At 50.8% G+C, this 26134-nt stretch overlaps 1 protein-coding gene across 1 annotated transcript in view; it reads right to left on the bottom strand.

The window, feature by feature from the left end:
* Positions 1-1557: 1557 nt before the first annotated feature.
* The window catches only part of LOC127928845 (rho guanine nucleotide exchange factor 39-like), a 98832-nt gene continuing 74255 nt past the window's right edge, over positions 1558-26134 (bottom strand). The window contains 1 exon segment of the mRNA XM_052516270.1: positions 1558-1712. Coding sequence (XP_052372230.1) covers positions 1573-1712 — 140 coding nt within the window. The 3' untranslated portion in view covers positions 1558-1572.

Raw genomic sequence — 26134 nt, 5'->3', positions numbered from 1 at the left:
CTTAGGGTCATTGTCCTGCTGGAAGGTGAACCTCCGTCCCAGTCTCAAATCTCTGGAAGACTGAAACAGGTTTCCCCTCAATAATTTCCCTGTTTTTAGCGCCATCCATCATCCCTTCAATTCCCTTCAAAGCAAAGGGGATGAATACATCCGCACCACTTTTCCGGTTAGAATTTCTTTTGATTTTCTGAAACAATTTATTTTAATTTAATTATTAATTTAAATAATTTAATTTTATATTTAATTTAAATATTTCACTTTCACTTCACCAATTTGGCCTATTTTGTTTATGTCCATTAGATGAAATCAAGAATAAAAATCCATTTAAATTACAGGTTGTAATGGGAAGGCTGGTTCCGACAGATCAACGCCGAACAAAGGCGTTCGCACGTAAATTACAGTCACGATTTCTTATTCCAAAAAACGGCCGGCGGTTCTCGTGTTAAAACTATACGATTGATGTGAGAATAGTTCTGAAATGTATCAACGATAGTTCTCTCCATGTCGATGTGTACAAGCCGACATATTTTGTCAATCCACTAGGGGTCTCTGTCCCATGTAAAGGGTGTATGTTTATTCTGTGTTATTATTTAGTTAGCTGGTAAATAATTAAACCAATGTGTGTAGTACTGAATCATAAGGCTGGGGTTTCTGCAGATCCAAGGTTACGACTGGTCAGAATGATGATATGAGGTAACAATTAAATCAGATGACTGTTTATTCGAGGAAATAGATATATCTTCTAGAGTTTAATTCTGGAGATGGTGGTTCCCCACGGAAAAGTTACAACCTCTTCCGTGGTGCCCCAAATCCTAATGAAGTAATTGTTATATGATTCATCTAAAAAGGGTAACAATTAAACATATTTAGTTGATTAAATAAATAACAGTCATCAGATTAATGAAAGTAAAGTCACAACACCAAAAAAAGCACTTTGAATTGAATTGAGAGAGAGAGTGAGAGGGGTAGAGAGTGAGAGGGGTAGAGAGTGAGAGGGGTAGAGAGTGAGAGGGGTAGAGAGTGAGAGGGGTAGAGAGTGAGAGGGGCAGAGAGTGAGGGGCAGAGAGGAGAGGGGTAGAGAGGAGAGGGGTAGAGAGGAGAGGGGTAGAGAGGAGAGGAGTAGAGAGTGAGAGGGGTAGAGAGGAGAGGGGTAGAGGGTGAGAGGGGTAGAGAGTGAGAGGGGCAGAGAGTGAGAGGGGTAGAGAGTGAGAGGAGTAGAGAGGAGAGGAGTAGAGAGTGAGAGTGAGAGGGGTAGAGAGTGAGAGGGGTAGAGGGTGAGAGGGGTAGAGAGTGAGAGGGGCAGAGAGGAGAGGGGTAGAGAGTGAGAGGGGTAGAGAGTGAGAGGGGTAGAGAGGAGAGGGGTAGAAAGTGAGAGGGGCAGAGAGGAGAGGGGTAGAGAGTGAGAGGGGTAGAGAGTGAGAGGGGTAGAGAGTGAGAGGGGTAGAGAGTGAGAGGGGTAGAGAGTGAGAGGGGTAGAGAGTGAGAGGGGTAGAGGGTGAGAGGGGTAGAGAGTGAGAGGGGTAGAGAGTGAGAGGGGTAGAGAGAACAAGAGTAAGAGAGAAAGGAATGTAATCAGAACCAACCTGGAGCTTCCACCCTGGTCTTTCTCCCCTTCAGCAGTCTCTGCACCCGCCGCAGCTGCAGGTGGTTGTCGTGGCTGCGGGCGTTGTCCTGGATACGCTGGGATACCTCAGAGATCAGCTTCACCGACCCTAAAGCATCATGGGTAGACAGATGAGGGTTAGCTGCCAGAATGGATTACTGAAACACCCCGGAAGTAGCTACAGGGCCTTCAGGAAGTATTCATACCCCTGGACCTATTCATTGTGTTGTGTTACAGTCTGAATTCAATATAGATAGTAGTGAGGGGAACGGCACCTCAGTACCTCCAGGCTCTGATCAGGCCCTACACCCAAACAAGGGCACTGCGTTCATCCACCTCTGGCCTGCTCGCCTCCCGAGTACCACTGAGGAAGTACAGTTCCCGCTCAGCCCAGTCTAAACTGTTCGCTGCTCTGGCCCCCCAATGGTGGAACAAACTCCCTCACGACGCCAGGACAGCGGAGTCAATCACCCCCTTCCGGAGACACCTGAAACCCCACCTCTTTAAGGAATACCTAGGATAGGATAAGTAATCCTTCTCACCCCCCCTTTAAGATTTAGATGCACTATTGTAAAGTGACTGTTCCACTGGATGTCATAAGGTGAATGCACCAATTTGTAAGTCGCTCTGGATAAGAGCGTCTGCTAAATGACTTAAATGTAATGTAAATGCAGTGCCACCCATCTACACACAATACCCCATGAAGACAAAGTCATTTTTTTTGTGTGTGTGTTGCAAATGAAATGCAGAAATCTAATTTACACAAGTATTCACACTCCTCAATACTCCTCAATACTTTGTAGAAGTAACTTTGGCAAAAAGATTACAGCTGTGTCTTTTTCTGGGTAAATCACACCTGAATTCAGTCACACCTGGATTCAGTCACACCTGGATTCAGTCACACCTGGATTCAGTCACACCTGGATTCAGTCACACCTGGATTCAGTCACACCTGGATTCAGTCACACCTGAATTCAGTCACACCTGGATTCAGTCACACCTGGATTCAGTCACACCTGGATTCAGTCACACCTGGATTCAGTCACACCTGGATTCAGTCACACCTGGATTCAGTCACACCTGGATTCAGTCACACCTGGATTCAGTCACACCTGGATTCAGTCACACCTGGATTCAGTCACACCTGAATTCAGTCACACCTGGATTCAGTCACACCTGGATTCAGTCACACCTGGATTCAGTCACACCTGGATTCAGTCACACCTGGATTCAGTCACACCTGGATTCAGTCACACCTGGATTCAGTCACACCTGGATTCAGTCACACCTGGATTCAGTCACACCTGGATTGCCTATAATTATTATTATATTATTATTCTTCAGGCTCTGTCAAATCGGTTGTGGATCATTGCTAGACAACCATTTTCAGGTTTTACCATAGATTTTGAAGTCGAGTTAAGTTAAAACTGTAACTCGGCCACTCAGGGACATTCACTGTCTTCTAGTCCAGGGTAGATGTGGCCTTGTGTTTAAGGTTATTGTCCTGCTGAAAGGTGAATTCATCTCCCAGTGTCTGGTGGAAAGCAGACTGAACCAGGTTATTGTCCTGCTGAAAGGTGAATTCATCTCCCAGTGTCTGGTGGAAAGCAGACTGAACCAGGTTATTGTCCTGCTGAAAGGTGAATTCATCTCCCAGTGTCTGGTGGAAAGCAGACTGAACCAGGTTATTGTCCTGCTGAAAGGTGAATTCATCTCCCAGTGTCTGGTGGAAAGCAGACTGAACCAGGTTATTGTCCTGCTGAAAGCAGACTGAACCAGGTTATTGTCCTGCTGAAAGGTGAATTCATCTCCCAGTGTCTGGTGGAAAGCAGACTGAACCAGGTTATTGTCCTGCTGAAAGGTGAATTCATCTCCCAGTGTCTGGTGGAAAGCAGACTGAACCAGGTTATTGTCCTGCTGAAAGGTGACTTCATCTCCCAGTGTCTGGTGGAAAGCAGACTGAACCAGGTTATTGTCCTGCTGAAAGGTGAATTCATCTCCCAGTGTCTGGTGGAAAGCAGACTGAACCAGGTTATTGTCCTGCTGAAAGGTGAATTCATCTCCCAGTGTCTGATGCAGACTGAACCAGGTTATTGTCCTGCTGAAAGGTGACTTCATCTCCCAGTGTCTGGTGGAAAGCAGACTGAACCAGGTTATTGTCCTGCTGAAAGGTGAATTCATCTCCCAGTGTCTGGTGGAAAGCAGACTGAACCAGGTTATTGTCCTGCTGGAAGGTGAATTCATCTCCCAGTGTCTGGTGGAAAGCAGACTGAACCAGGTTATTGTCCTGCTGAAAGGTGAATTCATCTCCCAGTGTCTGGTGGAAAGCAGACTGAACCAGGTTATTGTCCTGCTGGAAGGTGAATTCATCTCCCAGTGTCTGGTGGAAAGCAGACTGAACCAGGTTATTGTCCTGCTGGAAGGTGAATTCATCTCCCAGTGTCTGATGGAAAGCAGACTGAACCAGGTTATTGTCCTGCTGAAAGGTGAATTCATCTCCCAGTGTCTGGGGAAAGCAGACTGAACCAGGTTATTGTCCTGCTGAAAGGTGAATTCATCTCCCAGTGTCTGGTGGAAAGCAGACTGAACCAGGTTATTGTCCTGCTGAAAGGTGAATTCATCTCCCAGTGTCTGGTGGAAAGCAGACTGAACCAGGTTATTGTCCTGCTGAAAGGTGAATTCATCTCCCAGTGTCTGGTGGAAAGCAGACTGAACCAGGTTATTGTCCTGCTGAAAGGTGAATTCATCTCCCAGTGTCTGGTGGAAAGCAGACTGAACCAGGTTATTGTCCTGCTGAAAGGTGAATTCATCTCCCAGTGTCTGGTGGAAAGCAGACTGAACCAGGTGATTGTCCTGCTGAAAGGTGAATTCATCTCCCAGTGTCTGGTGGAAAGCAGACTGAACCAGGTTATTGTCCTGCTGGAAGGTGAATTCATCTCCCAGTGTCTGGTGGAAAGCAGACTGAACCAGGTTATTGTCCTGCTGAAGGTGAATTCATCTCCCAGTGTCTGATGGAAAGCAGACTGAACCAGGTTATTGTCCTGCTGAAAGGTGAATTCATCTCCCAGTGTCTGGTGGAAAGCAGACTGAACCAGGTTATTGTCCTGCTGAAAGGTGAATTCATCTCCCAGTGTCTGGTGGAAAGCAGACTGAACCAGGTTATTGTCCTGTTGAAAGGTGAATTCATCTCCCAGTGTCTGGTGGAAAGCAGACTGAACCAGGTTATTGTCCTGCTGAAAGGTGAATTAATCTCCCAGTGTCTGGTGGAAAGCAGACTGAACCAGGTTATTGTCCTGCTGAAAGGTGAATTCATCTCCCAGTGTCTGGTGGAAAGCAGACTGAACCAGGTTATTGTCCTGCTGAAAGGTGAATTCATCTCCCAGTGTCTGGTGGAAAGCAGACTGAACCAGGTTATTGTCCTGCTGAAAGGGGAATTCATCTCCCAGTGTCTGGTGGAAAGCAGACTGAACCAGGTTATTGTCCTGCTGAAAGGTGAATTCATCTCCCAGTGTCTGGTGGAAAGCAGACTGAACCAGGTTATTGTCCTGCTGAAAGGTGAATTCATCTCCCAGTGTCTGGTGGAAAGCAGACTGAACCAGGTTATTGTCCTGCTGAAAGGTGAATTCATCTCCCAGTGTCTGGTGGAAAGCAGACTGAACCAGGTTATTGTCCTGCTGAAAGGTGAATTCATCTCCCAGTGTCTGGTGGAAAGCCGACTGAACCAGGTTATTGTCCTGCTGGAAGGTGAATTCATCTCCCAGTGTCTGGTGGAAAGCAGACTGAACCAGATTATTGTCCTGCTGAAAGGTGAATTCATCTCCCAGTGTCTGGGGAAAGCAGACTGAACCAGGTTATTGTCCTGCTGAAAGGTGAATTCATCTCCCAGTGTCTGGGGGAAAGCAGACTGAACCAGGTTATTGTCCTGCTGAAAGGTGAATTCATCTCCCAGTGTCTGGTGGAAAGCAGACTGAACCAGGTTATTGTCCTGCTGAAAGGTGAATTCATCTCCCAGTGTCTGGTGGAAAGCAGACTGAACCAGGTTATTGTCCTGCTGAAAGGTGAATTCATCTCCCAGTGTCTGGTGGAAAGCAGACTGAACCAGGTTATTGTCCTGCTGAAAGGTGAATTCATCTCCCAGTGTCTGGTGGAAAGCAGACTGAACCAGGTGATTGTCCTGCTGAAAGGTGAATTCATCTCCCAGTGTCTGGTGGAAAGCAGACTGAACCAGGTTATTGTCCTGCTGGAAGGTGAATTCATCTCCCAGTGTCTGGTGGAAAGCAGACTGAACCAGGTTATTGTCCTGCTGGAAGGTGAATTCATCTCCCAGTGTCTGATGGAAAGCAGACTGAACCAGGTTATTGTCCTGCTGAAAGGTGAATTCATCTCCCAGTGTCTGGTGGAAAGCAGACTGAACCAGGTTATTGTCCTGCTGAAAGGTGAATTCATCTCCCAGTGTCTGGTGGAAAGCAGACTGAACCAGGTTATTGTCCTGTTGAAAGGTGAATTCATCTCCCAGTGTCTGGTGGAAAGCAGACTGAACCAGGTTATTGTCCTGCTGAAAGGTGAATTAATCTCCCAGTGTCTGGTGGAAAGCAGACTGAACCAGGTTATTGTCCTGCTGAAAGGTGAATTCATCTCCCAGTGTCTGGTGGAAAGCAGACTGAACCAGGTTATTGTCCTGCTGAAAGGTGAATTCATCTCCCAGTGTCTGGTGGAAAGCAGACTGAACCAGGTTATTGTCCTGCTGAAAGGGGAATTCATCTCCCAGTGTCTGGTGGAAAGCAGACTGAACCAGGTTATTGTCCTGCTGAGAGGTGAATTCATCTCCCAGTGTCTGGTGGAAAGCAGACTGAACCAGGTTATTGTCTTGCTGAAAGGGGAATTCATCTCCCAGTGTCTGGTGGAAAGCAGACTGAACCAGGTTATTGTCCTGCTGAAAGGTGAATTCATCTCCCAGTGTCTGGTGGAAAGCAGACTGAACCAGGTTATTGTCCTGCTGAAAGGTGAATTCATCTCCCAGTGTCTGGTGGAAAGCAGACTGAACCAGGTTATTGTCCTGCTGAAAGGTGAATTCATCTCCCAGTGTCTGGTGGAAAGCAGACAACCAGGTTATTGTCCTGTTGAAAGGTGAATTCATCTCCCAGTGTCTGGTGGAAAGCAGACAACCAGGTTATTGTCCTGTTGAAAGGTGAATTCATCTCCCAGTGTCTGGTGGAAAGCAGACTGCACCAGGTTATTGTCTTGCTGAAAGGTGAATTCATCTCCCAGTGTCTGGTGGAAAGCAGACAACCAGGTTATTGTCCTGTTGAAAGGTGAATTCATCTCCCAGTGTCTGGTGGAAAGCAGACAACCAGGTTATTGTCCTGTTGAAAGGTGAATTCATCTCCCAGTGTCTGGTGGAAAGCAGACTGAACCAGGTTATTGTCCTGCTGAAAGGTGAATTCATCTCCCAGTGTCTGGTGGAAAGGTGAATATTGGTGGAAAGCAGACTGAACCAGGTTATTGTCCTGCTGAAAGGTGAATTCATCTCCCAGTGTCTGGTGGAAAGCAGACTGAACCAGGTTATTGTCCTGCTGAAAGGTGAATTCATCTCTCAGTGTCTGGTGGAAAGCAGACTGAACCAGGTTATTGTCCTGCTGAAAGGTGAATTCATCTCCCAGTGTCTGGTGGAAAGCAGACTGAACCAGGTTATTGTCCTACTGAAAGGTGACTTCATCTCCCAGTGTCTGGTGGAAAGCAGACTGAACCAGGTTATTGTCCTGCTGGAAGGTGAATTCATCTCCCAGTGTCTGGTGGAAAGCAGACTGAACCAGGTTATTGTCCTGCTGAAAGGTGAATTCATCTCCCAGTGTCTGGTGGAAAGCAGACTGAACCAGGTTATTGTCCTGCTGAAAGGTGAATTCATCTCCCAGTGTCTGGTGGAAAGCAGACTGAACCAGGTTATTGTCCTGCTGAAAGGTGAATTCATCTCCCAGTGTCTGGTGGAAAGCAGACTGAACCAGGTTATTGTCCTGCTGAAAGGTGAATTCATCTCCCAGTGTCTGGTGGAAAGCAGACTGAACCAGGTTATTGTCCTGCTGAAAGGTGAATTCATCCCCCAGTGTCTGGTGGAAAGCAGACTGAACCAGGTTATTGTCCTGTTGAAAGGTGACTTAATCTCCCAGTGTCTGGTGGAAAGCAGACTGAACCAGGTTATTGTCCTGCTGAAAGGTGAATTCATCTCCCAGTGTCTGGTGGAAAGCAGACTGAACCAGGTTATTGTCCTGCTGAAAGGTGAATTCATCTCCCAGTGTCTGGTGGAAAGCAGACTGAACCAGGTTATTGTCCTGCTGAAAGGTGAATTCATCTCCCAGTGTCTGGTGGAAAGCAGACTGAACCAGGTTATTGTCCTTCTGAAAGGTGAATTCATCTCCCAGTGTCTGGTGGAAAACAGACTGAACCAGGTTATTGTCCTGCTGAAAGGTGAATTCATCTCCCAGTGTCTGGTGGAAAGCAGACTGAACCAGGTTATTGTCCTGCTGAAAGGTGAATTCATCTCCCAGTGTCTGGTGGAAAGCAGACTGAACCAGGTTATTGTCCTGCTGAAAGGTGAATTCATCTCCCAGTGTCTGGTGGAAAGCAGACTGAACCAGGTTATTGTCCTGCTGAAAGGTGAATTCATCTCCCAGTGTCTGGTGGAAAGCAGACTGAACCAGATTATTGTCCTGCTGAAAGGTGAATTCATCTCCCAGTGTCTGGGGAAAGCAGACTGAACCAGGTTATTGTCCTGCTGAAAGGTGAATTCATCTCCCAGTGTCTGGTGGAAAGCAGACTGAACCAGGTTATTGTCCTGCTGAAAGGTGAATTCATCTCCCAGTGTCTGGTGGAAAGCAGACTGAACCAGGTTATTGTCCTGCTGAAAGGTGAATTCATCTCCCAGTGTCTGGTGGAAAGCAGACTGAACCAGGTTATTGTCCTGCTGAAAGGTGAATTCATCTCCCAGTGTCTGGTGGAAAGCAGACTGAACCAGGTTATTGTCCTGCTGAAAGGTGAATTCATCTCCCAGTGTCTGGTGGAAAGCAGACTGAAGCAGGTTATTGTCCTGCTGAAAGGTTAATTCATCTCCCAGTGTCTGGTGGAAAGCAGACTGAACCAGGTTATTGTCCTGCTGAAAGGTGAATTCATCTCCCAGTGTCTGGTGGAAAGCAGACTGAACCAGGTTATTGTCCTGCTGAAAGGTGAATTCATCTCCCAGTGTCTGGTGGAAAGCAGACTGAACCAGGTTATTGTCCTGCTGAAAGGTTAATTCATCTCCCAGTGTCTGGTGGAAAGCAGACTGAACCAGGTTATTGATGATGTGTTGCAAGGTGATTTGCATCCCCATAACTTTTGAATTCAGGACATTCATCCTGTCTGGGTCCGTCTACCTATTCATCCTGTCTGGGTCCGTCTACCTATTCATCCTGTCTGGGTCCGTCTACCTATTCATCCTGTCTGGGTCCGTCTACCTATTCATCCTGTCTGGGTCCGTCTACCTATTCATCCTGTCTGGGTCCGTCTACCTATTCATCCTGTCTGGGTCCGTCTACCTATTCATCCTGTCTGGGTCCGTCTACCTATTCATCCTGTCTGGGTCCGTCTACCTATTCATCCTGTCTGGGTCCTTCTACCTATTCATCCTGTCTGGGTCCGTCTACCTATTCATCCTGTCTGGGTCCGTCTACCTATTCATCCTGTCTGGGTCCGTCTACCTATTCATCCTGTCTGGGTCCGAATCTACCTTTTCATCCTGTCTGGGTCCGTCTACCTATTCATCCTGTCTGGGTCCTTCTACCTATTCATCCTGTCTGGGTCCGTCTACCTATTCATCCTGTCTGGGTCCGTCTACCTATTCATCCTGTCTGGGTCTGTCTACCTATTCATCCTGTCTGGGTCCGTCTACCTATTCATCCTGTCTGGGTCCGTCTACCTATTCATCCTGTCTGGGTCCGTCTACCTATTCATCCTGTCTGGGTCCGTCTACCTATTCATCCTGTCTGGGTCCGTCTACCTATTCATCCTGTCTGGGTCCGTCTACCTATTCATCCTGTCTGGGTCCGTCTACCTATTCATCCTGTCTGGGTCCAATCCGGCTTTAAACTTCTTCACAACAGTATCTCGGACCTGCCTGGTGTGTTCCTTGTTCTTCATGATGCTCTCTGCGCTTTTAACGGACCTCTGAGACTATCACAGTGCAGGTGCATTTATACGGAGACTTGATTACACACAGGTGGATTGTCTTTATCATCATTAGTCATTTAGGTCAACATTGGATCATTCAGAGATCCTCACTGAACTTCTGGAGAGAGTTTGCTGCACTGAAAGTAAAGGGGCTGAATAATTTTGCACGCCCAATTTTTCAGTTTTTGAATTGCTAAAAAAGTTTGAAATATACAATAAATGTCGTTCCACTTCATGATTGTGTCCCACTTGTTGTTGATTCTTCATAAAAAAATACAGTTTTATATCTTTATGTTTGAAGCCTGAAATGTGGCAAAAGTTCGCAAAGTGGTGCAGTATGTTTCTCTACGTGGTGCAGTATGTTCTCTACCTGGTGCAGTATGTTCTCTACGTGGTGCAGTATGTTCTCTACGTGGTGCAGTATGTTCTCTACGTGGTGCAGTATGTTCTCTACGTGGTGCAGTATGTTCTCTACGTGGTGCAGTATGTTCTCTACGTGGTGCAGTATGTTCTCTACATGGTGCAGTATTTTCTCTATGTGTAACCAGGCAACAACACATGGTGCAGTATGTTCTCTACGTGGTGCAGTCTGTTCTCTATGTGGTGCAGTATGTTCCCTACGTGGTGCAGTATGTTCTCTATGTGTAACCAGGCAACAACACATGGTGCAGTATGTTCTCTACGTGGTGCAGTATGTTCTCTACGTGGTGCAGTATGTTCTCCACGTGGTGCAGTATGTTCTCCACGTGGTGCAGTATGTTCTCCACGTGGTGCAGTCTGTTCTCTACGTGGTGCAGTCTGTTCTCTACGTGGTGCAGTATGTTCTCTACGTGGTGCAGTATGTTCTCTGAACCAGTGGTGCAGTATGTTCTCTACGTGGTGCAGTATGTTCTCTACGTGGTGCAGTCTGTTCTCTACGTGGTGCAGTCTGTTCTCTACGTGGTGCAGTCTGTTCTCTACGTGGTGCAGTCTGTTCTCTACGTGGTGCAGTATGTTCTCTATGTGTAACCAGACAACAACACATGGTGCAGTATGTTCTCTACGTGGTGCAGTATGTTCTCTACGTGGTGCAGTATGTTCTCTACGTGGTGCAGTATGTTCTCTACGTGGTGCAGTATGTTCTCTACGTGGTGCAGTATGTTCTCTACGTGGTGCAGTATGTTCTCTACGTGGTGCAGTATGTTCTCTACGTGGTGCAGTATGTTCTCTACGTGGTGCAGTCTGTTCTCTACGTGGTGCAGTCTGTTCTCTACGTGGTGCAGTATGTTCTCTACGTGGTGCAGTCTGTTCTCTACGTGGTGCAGTATGTTCTCTACGTGGTGCAGTATGTTCTCTACGTGGTGCAGTATGTTCTCTACGTGGTGCAGTATGTTCTCTACGTGGTGCAGTATGTTCTCTACGTGGTGCAGTATGTTCTCTTTTGGTGCAGTATGTTCTCTACGTGGTGCAGTCTGTTCTCTATTGCAGTCTGTTCTCTACGTGGTGCAGTCTGTTCTCTACGTGGTGCAGTCTGTTCTCTACGTGGTGCAGTCTGTTCTCTACGTGGTGCAGTATGTTCTCTATGTGTAACCAGACAACAACACATGGTGCAGTATGTCCTCTACGTGGTGCAGTATGTTCTCTACGTGGTGCAGTATGTTCTGTGGTGCAGTATGTTCTCTACGTGGTGCAGTATGTTCTCTACGTGGTGCAGTATGTTCTCCCACGTGGTGCAGTATGTTCTCTCGTGGTGCAGTATGTTCTCTACGTGGTGCAGTATGTTCTCTACGTGGTGCAGTATGTTCTCTACGTGGTGCAGTATGTTCTCTACGTGGTGCAGTATGTTCTCTACGTGGTGCAGTATGTTCTCTACGTGGTGCAGTATGTTCTCTATGTGTAACCAGACAACAACACATGGTGCAGTATGTCCTTTACGTGGTGCAGTATGTCTCTACGTGGTGCAGTATGTTCTCTGTGGTGACAGTCTGTTCTCTACGTGGTGCAGTATGTTCTCTCCGTGGTGCAGTATGTTCTCTACGTGGTGCAGTATGTTCTCTCCGTGGTGCAGTATGTCCTCTACGTGGTGCAGTATGTTCTCTACGTGGTGCAGTATGTTCTACGTGGTGCAGTATGTTCTCTACGTGGTGCAGTATGTTCTCTACGTGGTGCAGTATGTTCTCTACGTGGTGCAGTATGTTCTCTACGTGGTGCAGTATGTTCTCTACGTGGTGCAGTATGTTCTCTACGTGGTGCAGTATGTTCTCTACGTGGTGCAGTATGTTCTCTCATCGTGGTGCAGTATGTTCTCTACGTGGTGCAGTATGTTCTCTATGTGTAACCAGACAACACTGCTTTCATCCAGTCAGAGTGACTCTTTTGATGAAGAGTTTGTTTGAGTTTAAGGCCTCATTCACACACAGCTGTGTTTGATTGCATCATCACCCCCTGTTGAGAGCTGACCAGGGGTGCACAAATTAAACCGTGAAAACACTCCTGATTGGCTTAGATCTGCCTACCGCAATGCTGTGTAGCCAGCCACATAATTAGAGTGCTTCTGGTCTGTGCCACGGGCGGGCGGGTAGGTGGGCGCACACACACACACACACACACACACACACACACACACACACACACACACGCGCACGCAGTCACAGCCTAAATGTGTGAAAACACAGGACACCTCTCCTCTCCTTATTGTCCTCAACAGGACACCTCTCCTCTCCTTATTGTCCTCAACAGGACACCTCTTCTCCTTATTGACCTCAACAGGACACCTCTCCTCTCCTTATTGTCCTCAACAGGACACCTCTCCTCTCCTTATTGACCTCAACAGGACACCTCTCCTCTCCTTATTGACCTCAACAGGACACCTCTCCTCTCCTTATTGACCTCAACAGGACACCTCTCCTCTCCTTATTGACCTCAACAGGACACCTCTCCTCTCCTTATTGACCTCAACAGGACACCTCTGGTTATTGACCTCAACAGGACACCTCTGGTTATTGACCTCGACAGGACACCTCTCCTCTGGTTATTGACCTCGACAGGACACCTCTCCTCTCCTTATTGACAAGCTCTGCGAGGAACTGAACCCGAAACAAAGCAGACCAATCAACTACACCAGGGGTCATCAACTACACCAGGGGTCATCAACTACACCAGGGGTCATCAACTACACCAGGGGTCATCAACTACACCAGGGGTCATCAACTAGACCAGGGGTCATCAACCAGATCAGGGGTCATCAACTACACCAGGGGTCATCAACTACACCAGGGGTCATCAACTACACCAGGGGTCATCAACTAGATCCAGGGGTCATCAACTAGACCAGGGGTCATCAACTAGACCAGGGGTCATCAACTACACCAGGGGTCATCAACTAGATCCAGGGGTCATCAACTAGACCAGGGGTCATTAACTACACCAGGGGTCATCAACTAGGTCCAGGGTCATCAACTACACCAGGGGTCATCAACTAGACCAGGGGTCATCAACTACACCAGGGGTCATCAACTAGACCAGGGGACATCAACTAGATCCAGGGGTCATCAACTACACCAGGGGTCATCAACCAGATCAGGGGTCATCAACTACACCAGGGGTCATCAACTACACCAGGGGTCATCAACTACACCAGGGGTCATCAACTAGATCCAGGGGTCATCAACTACACCAGGGGTCACCAACTACACCAGGGGTCATCAACTAGACCAGGGGTCATCAACTACACCAGGGGTCATCAACTAGACCAGGGGACATCAACTAGACCAGGGGACATCAACTACACCAGGGGTCATCAACTACACCAGGGGTCATCAACTACACCAGGGGTCATCAACTACACCAGGGGTCATCAACTAGACCAGGGGACATCAACTAGATCCAGGGGTCATCAACTACACCAGGGGTCATCAACTACACCAGGGGTCATCAACTACACCAGGGGTCATCAACTACACCAGGGGTCATCAACTACACCAGGGGTCATCAACTACACCAGGGGACATCAACTAGACCAGGGGTCATCGACCAGATCAGGGGTCATCAACTACACCAGGGGTCATCAACTACACCAGGGGTCATCAACTACACCAGGGGTCATCAACTACACCAGGGGACATCAACTACACCAGGGGTCATCAACTAGACCAGGGGTCATCAACTACACCAGGGGTCATCAACTAGACCAGGGGTCATCAACTACACCAGGGGTCATCAACTAGACCAGGGGTCATCAACTAGATCCAGGGGTCATCAACTAGATCCAGGGGTCATCAACTACACCAGGGGTCATCAACTACACCAGGGGTCATCAACTAGACCAGGGGTCATTAACTACACCAGGGGTCATCAACTAGATCCAGGGGTCATCAACTAGATCCAGGGGTCATCAACTACACCAGGGGTCATCAACTACACCAGGGGTCATCAACTACACCAGGGGTCATCAACTACACCAGGGGTCATCAACTACACCAGGGGTCATCAACTACACCAGGGGTCATCAACTACACCAGGGGTCATCAACTACACCAGGGGTCATCAACTAGGTCCAGGGGTCATCAACTAGATCCAGGGGTCATCAACTACACCAGGGGTCATCAACTAGATCCAGGGGTCACCAACTAGACCAGGGGTCATCAACTAGACCAGGGGTCATCAACTAGACCAGGGGTCATCAACTACACCAGGGGTCATCAACTACACCAGGGGTCACCAACTACACCAGGGGTCATCAACTAGATCCAGGGGTCATCAACTGGATCCAGGGGTCACCAACTAGATCCAGGGGTCACCAACTAGATCCAGGGGTCATCAACTAGATCCAGGGGTCATCAACTACACCAGGGGTCATCAACTACACCAGGGGTCATCAACTACACCAGGGGTCATCAACTAGACCAGGGGTCATCAACTAGATCCAGGGGTCATCAACTAGATCCAGGGGTCATCAACTACACCAGGGGTCATCAACTACACCAGGGGTCATCAACTACACCAGGGGTCATCAACTACACCAGGGGTCATCAACTACACCAGGGGTCATCAACTACACCAGGGGTCATCAACTACACCAGGGGTCATCAACTAGATCCAGGGGTCATCAACTAGATCCAGGGGTCATCAACTACACCAGGGGTCATCAACTAGATCAGGGTCATCAACTAGACCAGGGGTCATCAACCAGATCAGGGGTCATCAACTACACCAGGGGTCATCAACTACACCAGGGGTCATCAACTACACCAGGGGTCATCAACTACACCAGGGGTCATCAACTAGACCAGGGGTCACCAACTAGATCCAGGGGTCATCAACTACACCAGGGGTCATCAACTAGACCAGGGACATCAACTAGATCAGGGTCATCAACTAGATCCAGGGGTCATCAACTAGATCCAGGGGTCATCAACTAGATCCAGGGGTCATCAACTGACCAGGGGTCATCAACTAGACCAGGGGTCATCAACTAGACCAGGGGTCATCAACAGACCAGGGGTCATCAACTAGACCAGGGGTCATCAACTGATCCAGGGGTCATCAACTAGATCCAGGGGTCATCAACTACACCAGGGGTCATCAACTAGATCAGGGGTCATCAACTGATCCAGGGGTCATCAACTACACCAGGGGTCATCAACTACACCAGGGGTCATCAACTACACCAGGGGTCATCAACTAGATCCAGGGGTCATCAACTACACCAGGGGTCATCAACTACACCAGGGGTCACCAACTACACCAGGGGTCATCAACTAGATCCAGGGGTCATCAACTACACCAGGGGTCATCAACTAGACCAGGGGTCACCAACTACACCAGGGGTCATCAACTACACCAGGGGTCATCAACTACACCAGGGGTCATCAACCAGATCAGGGGACATCAACTAGACCAGGGTCATCAACTACACCAGGGGTCATCAACTACACCAGGGGTCATCAACTACACCAGGGGTCATCAACTACACCAGGGGTCATCAACTACACCAGGGGTCATTAACTACACCAGGGGTCATCAACTAGATCCAGGGGTCATCAACTAGGTCCAGGGGTCATCAACTACACCAGGGGTCATCAACTAGATCCAGGGGTCATCAACTACACCAGGGGTCATCAACTACACCAGGGGTCATCAACTGACCAGGGGTCATCAACTACACCAGGGGACATCAACTAGATCCAGGGGTCATCAACTACACCAGGGGTCATCAACTACACCAGGGGTCATCAACTACACCAGGGGTCATCAACTAGACCAGGGGTCATCAACTACACCAGGGGTCATCAACTACACCAGGGGTCATCAACTAGACCAGGGGACATCAACTAGATCCAGGGGTCATCAACTACACCAGGGGTCATCAACTACACCAGGGGTCATCAACTACACCAGGGGTCATCAACTACACCAGGGGTCATCAACTACACCAGGGGTCATCAACTAGACCAGGGGTCATCAACTAGACCAGGGGTCATCAACTAGGACCAGGGGTCATCAACTACACCAGGGGTCATCAACTACACCAGGGGTCATCAACCAGATCAGGGGACATCAACTAGACCAGGGGTCATCAACTACACCAGGGGTCACCAACTACACCAGGGGTCATCAACTAGATCCAGGGGTCATCAACTACACCAGGGGTCATCAACTAGACCAGGGGTCATCAACCAGATCAGGGGACATCAACTAGACCAGGGGTCATCAACTACACCAGGGGTCATCAACTACACCAGGGGTCACCAACTACACCAGGGGTCATCAACTAGACCAGGGGTCACCAACTACACCAGGGGTCATCAACTACACCAGGGGTCATCAACTACACCAGGGGTCATCAACTACACCAGGGGTCACCAACTACACCAGGGGTCATCAACTACACCAGGGGTCATCAACTACACCAGGGGTCATCAACTACACCAGGGGTGATCAACTACACCAGGGGTCATCAACTACACCAGGGGTCATCAACTACACCAGGGGTCATCAACCAGATCAGGGGACATCAACTAGACCAGGGGTCATCAACTACACCAGGGGTCACCAACTACACCAGGGGTCATCAACTACACCAGGGGTCACCAACTACACCAGGGGTCATCAACTACACCAGGGGTCACCAACTACACCAGGGGTCATCAACTACACCAGGGGTGATCAACTACACCAGGGGTCATCAACTACACCAGGGGTCATCAACTACACCAGGGGACATCAACCAGATCAGGGGTCATCAACTACACCAGGGGTCATCAACTACACCAGGGGTCATCAACTACACCAGGGGTCATCAACTAGATCCAGGGGTCATCAACTAGACCAGGGGTCATCAACTAGACCAGGGGTCATCAACTAGACCAGGGGACATCAACTAGACCAGGGGTCATCAACTACACCAGGGGTCATCAACTAGACCAGGGGTCATCAACTACACCAGGGGACATCAACTAGACCAGGGGTCACCAACTACACCAGGGGTCATCAACTACACCAGGGGTCATCAACTACACCAGGGGTCATCAACTAGACCAGGGGACATCAACTACACCAGGGGTCATCAACTAGACCAGGGGTCATCAACTAGATCCAGGGGTCATCAACTAGACCAGGGGACATCAACTACACCAGGGTCATCAACTAGACCAGGGTCATCAACTACACCAGGGGTCATCAACTACACCAGGGGTCATCAACTACACCAGGGGTCATCAACTAGACCAGGGGACATCAACTACACCAGGGGTCATCAACTACACCAGGGGTCATCAACTACACCAGGGGTCATCAACTAGACCAGGGGTCATCAACTACACCAGGGGTCATCAACTAGACCAGGGGTCATCAACTAGACCAGGGGTCATCAACTAGACCAGGGGTCATCAACTAGACCAGGGGACATCAACTAGACCAGGGGTCATCAACTAGACCAGGGGTCATCAACTACACCAGGGGTCATTAACTACACCAGGGGTCATCAACTAGGTCCAGGGGTCACCAACTAGACCAGGGGTCATCAACTAGACCAGGGGTCATCAACTACACCAGGGGTCATCAACTACACCAGGGGTCATCAACTAGATCCAGGGGTCATCAACTACACCAGGGGTCATCAACTAGACCAGGGGTCATCAACTACACCAGGGGTCATCAACTAGATCCAGGGGTCATCAACTACACCAGGGGTCATCAACTAGATCCAGGGGTCATCAACTACACCAGGGGTCATCAACTAGACCAGGGGTCATCAACTACACCAGGGTCATCAACTAGATCCAGGGGTCACCAACTACACCAGGGGTCATCAACTACACCAGGGGTCATCAACTACACCAGGGGTCACCAACTACACCAGGGGTCATCAACTACACCAGGGGTCATCAACTAGATCCGGGGTTATCAACTACACCAGGGGGCATCAACTTAACCCGGGGGCATCAAACTCAACCAGGGGCCACAAACTAACCCGGGGGTCATCAACTACACCAGGGGTCATCAACTAACCCGGGGGTAACCAACTCACCCAGGGGTCTTCAACACACCCGGGGGGTCCAAACTAGATCCAGGGGTCATCAACTACACCAGGGGTCATCAACTACACCAGGGGTCATCAACTACACCAGGGGTCATCAACTACACCAGGGGTCATCAACTAGACCAGGGGTCATCAACTAGATCCAGGGGTCATCAACTAGATCCAGGGTCATCAACTACACCAGGGGTCATCAACTACACCAGGGGTCATCAACTACACCAGGGGTCATCAACTACCAGGGGTCATCAACTACACCAGGGGTCATCAACTAGATCCAGGGGTCATCAACTACACCAGGGGTCATCAACTACACCAGGGGTCATCAACTACACCAGGGGTCATCAACTACACCAGGGGTCATCAACTACACCAGGGGTCATCAACTACACCAGGGGTCATCAACTACACCAGGGGTCATCAACTAGACCAGGGGTCACCAACTACACCAGGGGTCATCAACTACACCAGGGGTCATCAACTACACCAGGGGTCATCAACTACACCAGGGGTCATCAACTACACCAGGGGTCATCAACTACACCAGGGGTCATCAACTACACCAGGGGTCATCAACTACACCAGGGGTCATCAACTACACCAGGGGTCATCAACTAGATCCAGGGGTCATCAACTACACCAGGGGTCATCAACTAGGTCCAGGGGTCATCAACTACACCAGGGGTCATCAACTACACCAGGGGTCATCAACTAGATCCAGGGGTCATCAACTACACCAGGGGTCATCAACTAGATCCAGGGGTCATCAACTACACCAGGGGTCATCAACTACACCAGGGGTCATCACTAGACCAGGGGTCATCAACTACACCAGGGGTCATCAACTACACCAGGGGTCATCAACTACACCAGGGGACATCAACTAGATCCAGGGGTCATCAACTACACCAGGGGTCATCAACTACACCAGGGGTCATCAACTACACCAGGGGTCATCAACTAGACCAGGGGTCATCAACTACACCAGGGGTCACCAACTACACCAGGGGTCATCAACTACACCAGGGGTCATCAACTACACCAGGGGTCATCAACTACACCAGGGGTCATCAACTACACCAGGGGTCATCAACTAGATCCAGGGGTCATCAACTACACCAGGGGTCATCAACTAGATCCAGGGGTCATCAACTACACCAGGGGTCATCAACTACACCAGGGGTCATCAACTAGGTCCAGCTGCGGGTCATTTGTTTACATTTGTATATGATCACATACAGGGCCTTCATAAACCCCCCAAATCTGAGGGGGGTAACAAAGTAGGTGTGGATGGCTGGTGGGCGGTCGAGGACAAAGTAGGTGTGGATGGCTGGTGGGCGGTCGAGGACAAAGTAGGTGTGGATGGCTGGTGGGCGGTCGAGGACAAAGTAGGTGTGGATGGCTGGTGGGCGGTCGAGGACAAAGTAGGTGTGGATGGCTGGTGGGCGGTCGGGGGGACAAAGTAGGTGTGGATGGCTGGTGGGCGGTCGGGGGGGGACAAAGTAGGTGTGGATGGCTGGTGGGCGGTCGAGGACAAAGTAGATGTGGATGGCTGGTGGGCGGTCGAGGACAAAGTAGATGTGGATGGCTGGTGGGCGGTCGAGGACAAAGTAGGTGTGGATGGCTGGTGGGCGGTCGAGGACAAAGTAGATGTGGATGGCTGGTGGGCGGTCGAGGACAAAGTAGGTGTGGATGGCTGGTGGGCGGTCGGGGGGGACAAAGTAGGTGTGGATGGCTGGTGGGCGGTCGGGGGGGGGGCAAAGTAGGTGTGGATGGCTGGTGGGCGGTCGAGGACAAAGTAGGTGTGGATGGCTGGTGGGCGGTCGAGGACAAAGCAGGTGTGGATGGCTGGTGGGCGGTCGAGGACAAAGTAGGTGTGGATGGCTGGTGGGCGGTCGAGGACAAAGTAGGTGTGGATGGCTGGTGGGCGGTCGAGGACAAAGTAGGTGTGGATGGCTGGTGGGCGGTCGAGGACAAAGCAGGTGTGGATGGCTGGTGGGCGGTCGAGGACAAAGTAGGTGTGGATGGCTGGTGGGCGGTCGAGGACAAAGTAGGTGTGGATGGCTGGTGGGCGGTCGAGGACAAAGTAGGTGTGGATGGCTGGTGGGCGGTCGAGGACAAAGCAGGTGTGGATGGCTGGTGGGCGGTCGAGGACAAAGTAGGTGTGGATGGCTGGTGGGCGGTCGGGGGGACAAAGTAGGTGTGGATGGCTGGTGGGCGGTCGGGGGACAAAGTAGGTGTGGATGGCTGGTGGGCGGTCGGGGGGGGACAAAGTAGGTGTGGATGGCTGGTGGGCGGTCGAGGACAAAGTAGGTGTGGATGGCTGGTGGGCGGTCGAGGACAAAGCAGGTGTGGATGGCTGGTGGGCGGTCGAGGACAAAGTAGGTGTGGATGGCTGGTGGGCGGTCGAGGACAAAGTAGGTGTGGATGGCTGGTGGGCGGTCGAGGACAAAGTAGGTGTGGATGGCCGGTGGGCGGTCGGGGGGGGACAAAGTAGGTGTGGATGGCTGGTGGGCGGTCGAGGACAAAGCAGGTGTGGATGGCTGGTGGGCGGTCGGGGGGACAAAGTAGGTGTGGATGGCTGGTGGGCGGTCGAGGACAAAGTAGGTGTGGATGGCTGGTGGGCGGTCGAGGACAAAGTAGGTGTGGATGGCTGTTGGGCGGTCGAGGACAAAGTAGGTGAGGATGGCTGGTGGGCGGTCGAGGACAAAGTAGGTGTGGATGGCTGGTGGGCGGTCGAGGACAAAGTAGGTGTGGATGGCTGGTGGGCGGTCGAGGACAAAGTAGGTGTGGAGGGCTGGTGGGCGGTCGAGGACAAAGTAGGTGTGGATGGCTGGTGGGCGGTCGAGGACAAAGTAGGTGTGGATGGCTGGTGGGCGGTCGAGGACAAAGTAGGTGTGGATGGCTGGTGGGCGGTCGAGGACAAAGTAGGTGTGGATGGCTGGTGGGCGGTCGAGGACAAAGTAGGTGTGGATGGCTGGTGGGCGGTCGAGGACAAAGTAGGTGTGGATGGCTGGTGGGCGGTCGAGGACAAAGTAGGTGTGGATGGCTGGTGGGCGGTCGAGGACAAAGTAGGTGAGGATGGCTGGTGGGCGGTCGAGGACAAAGTAGATGTGGATGGCTGGTGGGCGGTCGAGGACAAAGTAGGTGTGGATGGTTGGTGGGCGGTCGGGGGGGGACAAAGTCACTACTTTTGACCAGAATGACACCCTAATCCCTATGTAGTGCACTACTTTTGACTAGGGGCAGGGCTCTGGTCTAAAGTAGTGCATTTGGGACGTAAACCCAGCGTATGAACACGATGATGCTCGAGCCTCGAGGCGGTCTGTGTCTTTTTTTCCCTCTACGATAGATGAAACAATCCCGTCCTAATTGGGGCCGCTTATCTTCACAACAAATTACACCGTTACGAAACCAAAAACAACAAAAGAAGACCCAAAACAAAGCCGTCTGTGGGTTGGAGAGAGAGGCGGTTATGGTTTCTGAATCTTCTTCATTAAAATGTGTCTTTAATGTCTCTTTTAATAAAAACAACAACTTGGTAATAATTACAGTGCTGTTGCCTCAGATCAGTTCGGTTGTGGGGGTGCGTCGCAGCTGGCACCCTATTCCCTACATAGTGCACTACTGGCACACTATTCCCTACATAGTGCACTACTGGCACCCTATTCCCTACATAGTGCACTACTGGCACCCTATTCCCTACATAGTGCACTACTGGAACCCTATTCCCGACTGGTACCCTATTCCCTACATAGTGCACTACTGGTACCCTATTCCCTACATAGTGCACTACTGGCACCCTATTCCCTCCATAGTGCACTACTGGCACCCTATTCCCTACATAGTACACCCTATTCCCTCCATAGTGCACTTCTGGCACCCTATTCCCTACATAGTGCACTACTGGCACACTATTCCCTACATAGTGCACTACTGGCACCCTATTCCCTACATAGTGCACTACTGGCACCCTATTCCCTACATAGTGCACTACTGGCACCCTATTCCCTACATAGTGCACTACTGGCACCCTATTCCCTACATAGTGCACTACTGGCACCCTATTCCCTCCATAGTGCACTACTGGCACCCTATTCCCTCCATAGTGCACTACTGGCACCCTATTCCCTCCATAGTGCACTACTGGCACCCTATTCCCTCCATAGTGCACTACTGGCACCCTATTCCCTCCATAGTGCACTACTGGCACCCAGTATACTCATTCTGAGAACACTCCTCTACTCCTCTACTCATTCTGAGAACACTCCTCTACTCCTCTACTCATTCTGAGAACACTCCTCTACTCCTCTACTCCTCTACTCATTCTGAGAACACTCCTCTACTCCTCTACTCATTCTGAGAACACTCCTCTACTCCTCTACACGAATAGTCATTCTGAGAACACTCCTCTACTCCTCTACACGAATACTCATTCTGAGAACACTCCTCTACTCCTCTACCCCAATACTCATTCTGAGAACACTCCTCTACTCCTCTACACGAATAGTCATTCTGAGAACACTCCTCTACTCCTCTACACCAATACTCATTCTGAGAACACTCCTCTACTCCTCTACACGAATAGTCATTCTGAGAACACTCCTCTACTCCTCTACACGAATAGTCATTCTGAGAACACTCCTCTACTCCTCTACCCCAATACTCATTCTGAGAACACTCCTCTACTCCTCTACTCATTCTGAGAACACTCCTCCACTCGTCCACTCCTCCACTCGTCCACTCGTCCACTCCTCCACTCCCCCATTCCTCCACTCCCCCACTCCTCCACTCCTCCACTCCTCCACTCCTCCACTCCCCCATTCCTCCACTCCTCCACTCCCTCCATTCCTCCACTCCCTCCACTCCTCCACTCCCCCACTCCTCCATTCCTCCACTCCCCCATTCCTCCACTCCTCCACCCTCCACTCCCCCCCATTCCTCCACTCCTCCACTCCCCCATTCCCTCCACTCCCCCATTCCTCCATTCCTCCACTCCCCACTCCTCCACTCCTCCATTCCCCCATTCCTCCACTCCTCCACTCCTCCACTCCTCCACTCCTCCACTCCCCCACTCCCCACTCCTCCACTCCCCCATTCCTCCACTCCTCCACTCCCCCACTCCCCCCACTCCTCCACCCTCCACTCCTCCACTCCCCCACTCCTCCACTCCTCCACTCCCCACCCCCCTCCCTCCCACTCCCCACTCCTCCACTCCCCCATTCCTCCACTCCCCCACTCCCCACTCCTCCACTCCTCCACTCCTCCACTCCCCCACTCCCCCACTCCCCCATTCCATGTTTGTGAACACGTCATCATTTCATGCATCAATTCTGTTGAAATAGTACGCAGTTATAAAAAGGGTGCTTCGTGGCGTTAACTCCTCCATATGTTGACAGGGTTGGAGTGTTTTTTTAAAGAAAGGGGGGGTTGTGTTGAGTGGTTTGCGGTGCGGGTTGGTGGTTCACGGGGAGCATATTAAGAGTGCAGTGTGAGGTCACACACACACACACACACACACACACACACACACACACACACACACAGAGTGGATGAGGAAAACTCTTGAAGTATGGTAATTACAACAATTCCAACCGATGCTGTTGATTCCACACACAGAAAGACAAAACAAAACAACAAGAGGGGAATTAAATCAACAAAAGCCTCCTGAGTTCTCTCTCAACTCGTTAGTTTGATAAGCAGATACAATGTGATCTGGCTGGGGCTATTTCTGAATCATTCCCTTTACAATACAACCAGGATAACTAACAAAACACATTTTTCTTTTTCTCATAAAAAGATGAAGAGTTTTAGAAAAGCAGCGCTAATGAGGGAGAGGGGAGGAAGAGGATGGAGGAGAGGAAGAGGATGGAGGAGAGGAGAGGAAGAAGGAAGAGGATGGAGGAGAGGAAGAGGATGGAGGAGAGGAGAGGGGAGGAAGAGGATGGAGGAGAGGAAAAGGATGGAGGAGAGGAGAGGAAGAAGGAAGAGGATGGAGGAGAGGAAGAGGATGGAGGAGAGGGGAGGACAGGAAGAAGGAAGAGGGTGGGGGGAGAGGAAGAGGGTGGAGGAGAGGAAGAGGGATGGAGGAGAGGAAGAGGGCGGAGAGAGGAAGAGGGTGGAGGAGAGGAAGAGGATGGAGGAGAGGAAGAGGATGGAGGAGAGGAAGAGGAGAGGATTAGGGTGGAGGAGAGGAAGAGGGTGGAGAGGAAGAGGATGGAGGAGAGGAAGAGGGGAGAGGAGCGGAAGAGGGTGGAGGAGAGGAAGAGGATGGAGGAGAGGGGAGGAGAGGAAGAAGGAAGAGGGTGGGGGGGAGGAAGAGGGTGGAGGAGAGGAAAAGGATGGAGGAGAGGAAGAAGGAAGAGGGTGGGGGAGAGGAAGAGGGTGGAGGAGAGGAAGAGGGTGGAGGAGAGGAAAAGGATGGAGGAGAGGAAGAAGGAAGAGGATGGAGGAGAGGGGAGGAAGAGGATGGAGGAGAGGAAGAGGAGAGGATTAGGGTGGAGGAGAGGAAGAGGGTGGAGAGGAAGAGGATGGAGGAGAGGAAGAGGGGAGAGGAGCGGAAGAGGGTGGAGGAGAGGAAGAGGATGGAGGAGAGGGGAGGAGAGGAAGAAGGAAGAGGGTGGGGAGAGGAAGAGGGTGGAGGAGAGGAAGAGGGTGGAGGAGAGGAAGAGGGTGGAGGAGAGGAAAAGGATGGAGGAGAGGAAGAAGGAAGAGGATGGAGGAGAGGGGAGGAAGAGGATGGAGGAGAGGGGAGGAAGAGGATGGAGGAGAGGGGAGGAAGAGGATGGAGGAGAGGGGAGGAAGAGGATGGAGGAGAGGGGAGGAAGAGGATGGAGGAGAGGGGAGGAAGAGGATGGAGGAGAGGGGAGGAAGAGGATGGAGGAGAGGAAGAGGATGGAGGAGAGGGGAGGAAGAGGATGGAGGAGAGGGGAGGAAGAGGATGGAGGAGAGGGGAGGAAGAGGATGGAGGAGAGGGGAGGAAGAGGAGGGAGGAGAGGAAGAGGATGGAGGAGAGGAAGAGGATGGAGGAGAGGAAGAGAATGGAGGAGAGGGGAGGAGAGGAAGAGGATGGAGGAGAGGAAGAGGATGGAGGAGAGGAAGAGGATGGAGGAGAGGAAGAGGATGGAGGAGAGGAAGAGGATGGAGGAGAGGGGAGGAGAGGAAGAGGATGGAGGAGAGGAAGAGGATGGAGGAGAGGGGAGGACAGGAAGAGGATGGAGGAGAGGAAGAGGATGGAGGAGAGGGGAGGATAGGAAGAAGGAAGAGGGTGGGGGGAGGAAGAGGGTGGAGGAGAGGAAGAGGGCGGAGGAGAGGAAGAGGGCGGAGGAGAGGAAGAGGGTGGAGGAGAGGAAGAGGATGGAGGAGAGGAAGAGGATGGAGGAGAGGAAGAGGATGGAGGAGAGGAAGAGGAGAGGATTAGGGTGGAGGAGAGGAAGAGGGTGGAGAGGAAGAGGGTGGAGGAGAGGAAGAGGATGGAGGAGAGGAAGAGGGGAGAGGGAAGAGGGAGAGAGGAGAGGAAGAGGGTGGAGAAGAGGAAGAGGATGGAGGAGAGGAAGAGGATGGAGGAGAGGGGAGGAGAGGGGTGGAAGAAGGAAGAGGGTGGGGGAGAGGAAGAGGGTGGAGGAGAGGAAGAGGGTGGAGGAGAGGAAGAGGATGGAGGAGAGGATGGAGGAGAGGGGAGGAGAGGAAGAAGGAAGAGGGTGGGGGAGAGGAAGAGGGTGGAGGAGAGGAAGAGGGCGGAGGAGAGGAAGAGGGTGGAGGAGAGGAAGAGGGTGGAGGAGAGGAAGAGGGTGGAGGAGAGGAAGAGGGCGGAG

Source organism: Oncorhynchus keta, unplaced genomic scaffold (genome assembly GCF_023373465.1).
Source record: "Oncorhynchus keta strain PuntledgeMale-10-30-2019 unplaced genomic scaffold, Oket_V2 Un_scaffold_4285_pilon_pilon, whole genome shotgun sequence".
In the NCBI taxonomy this organism is placed as follows: Eukaryota; Metazoa; Chordata; class Actinopteri; order Salmoniformes; family Salmonidae; genus Oncorhynchus; species Oncorhynchus keta.
This window is presented reverse-complemented; position numbering and strand designations above follow the sequence as displayed.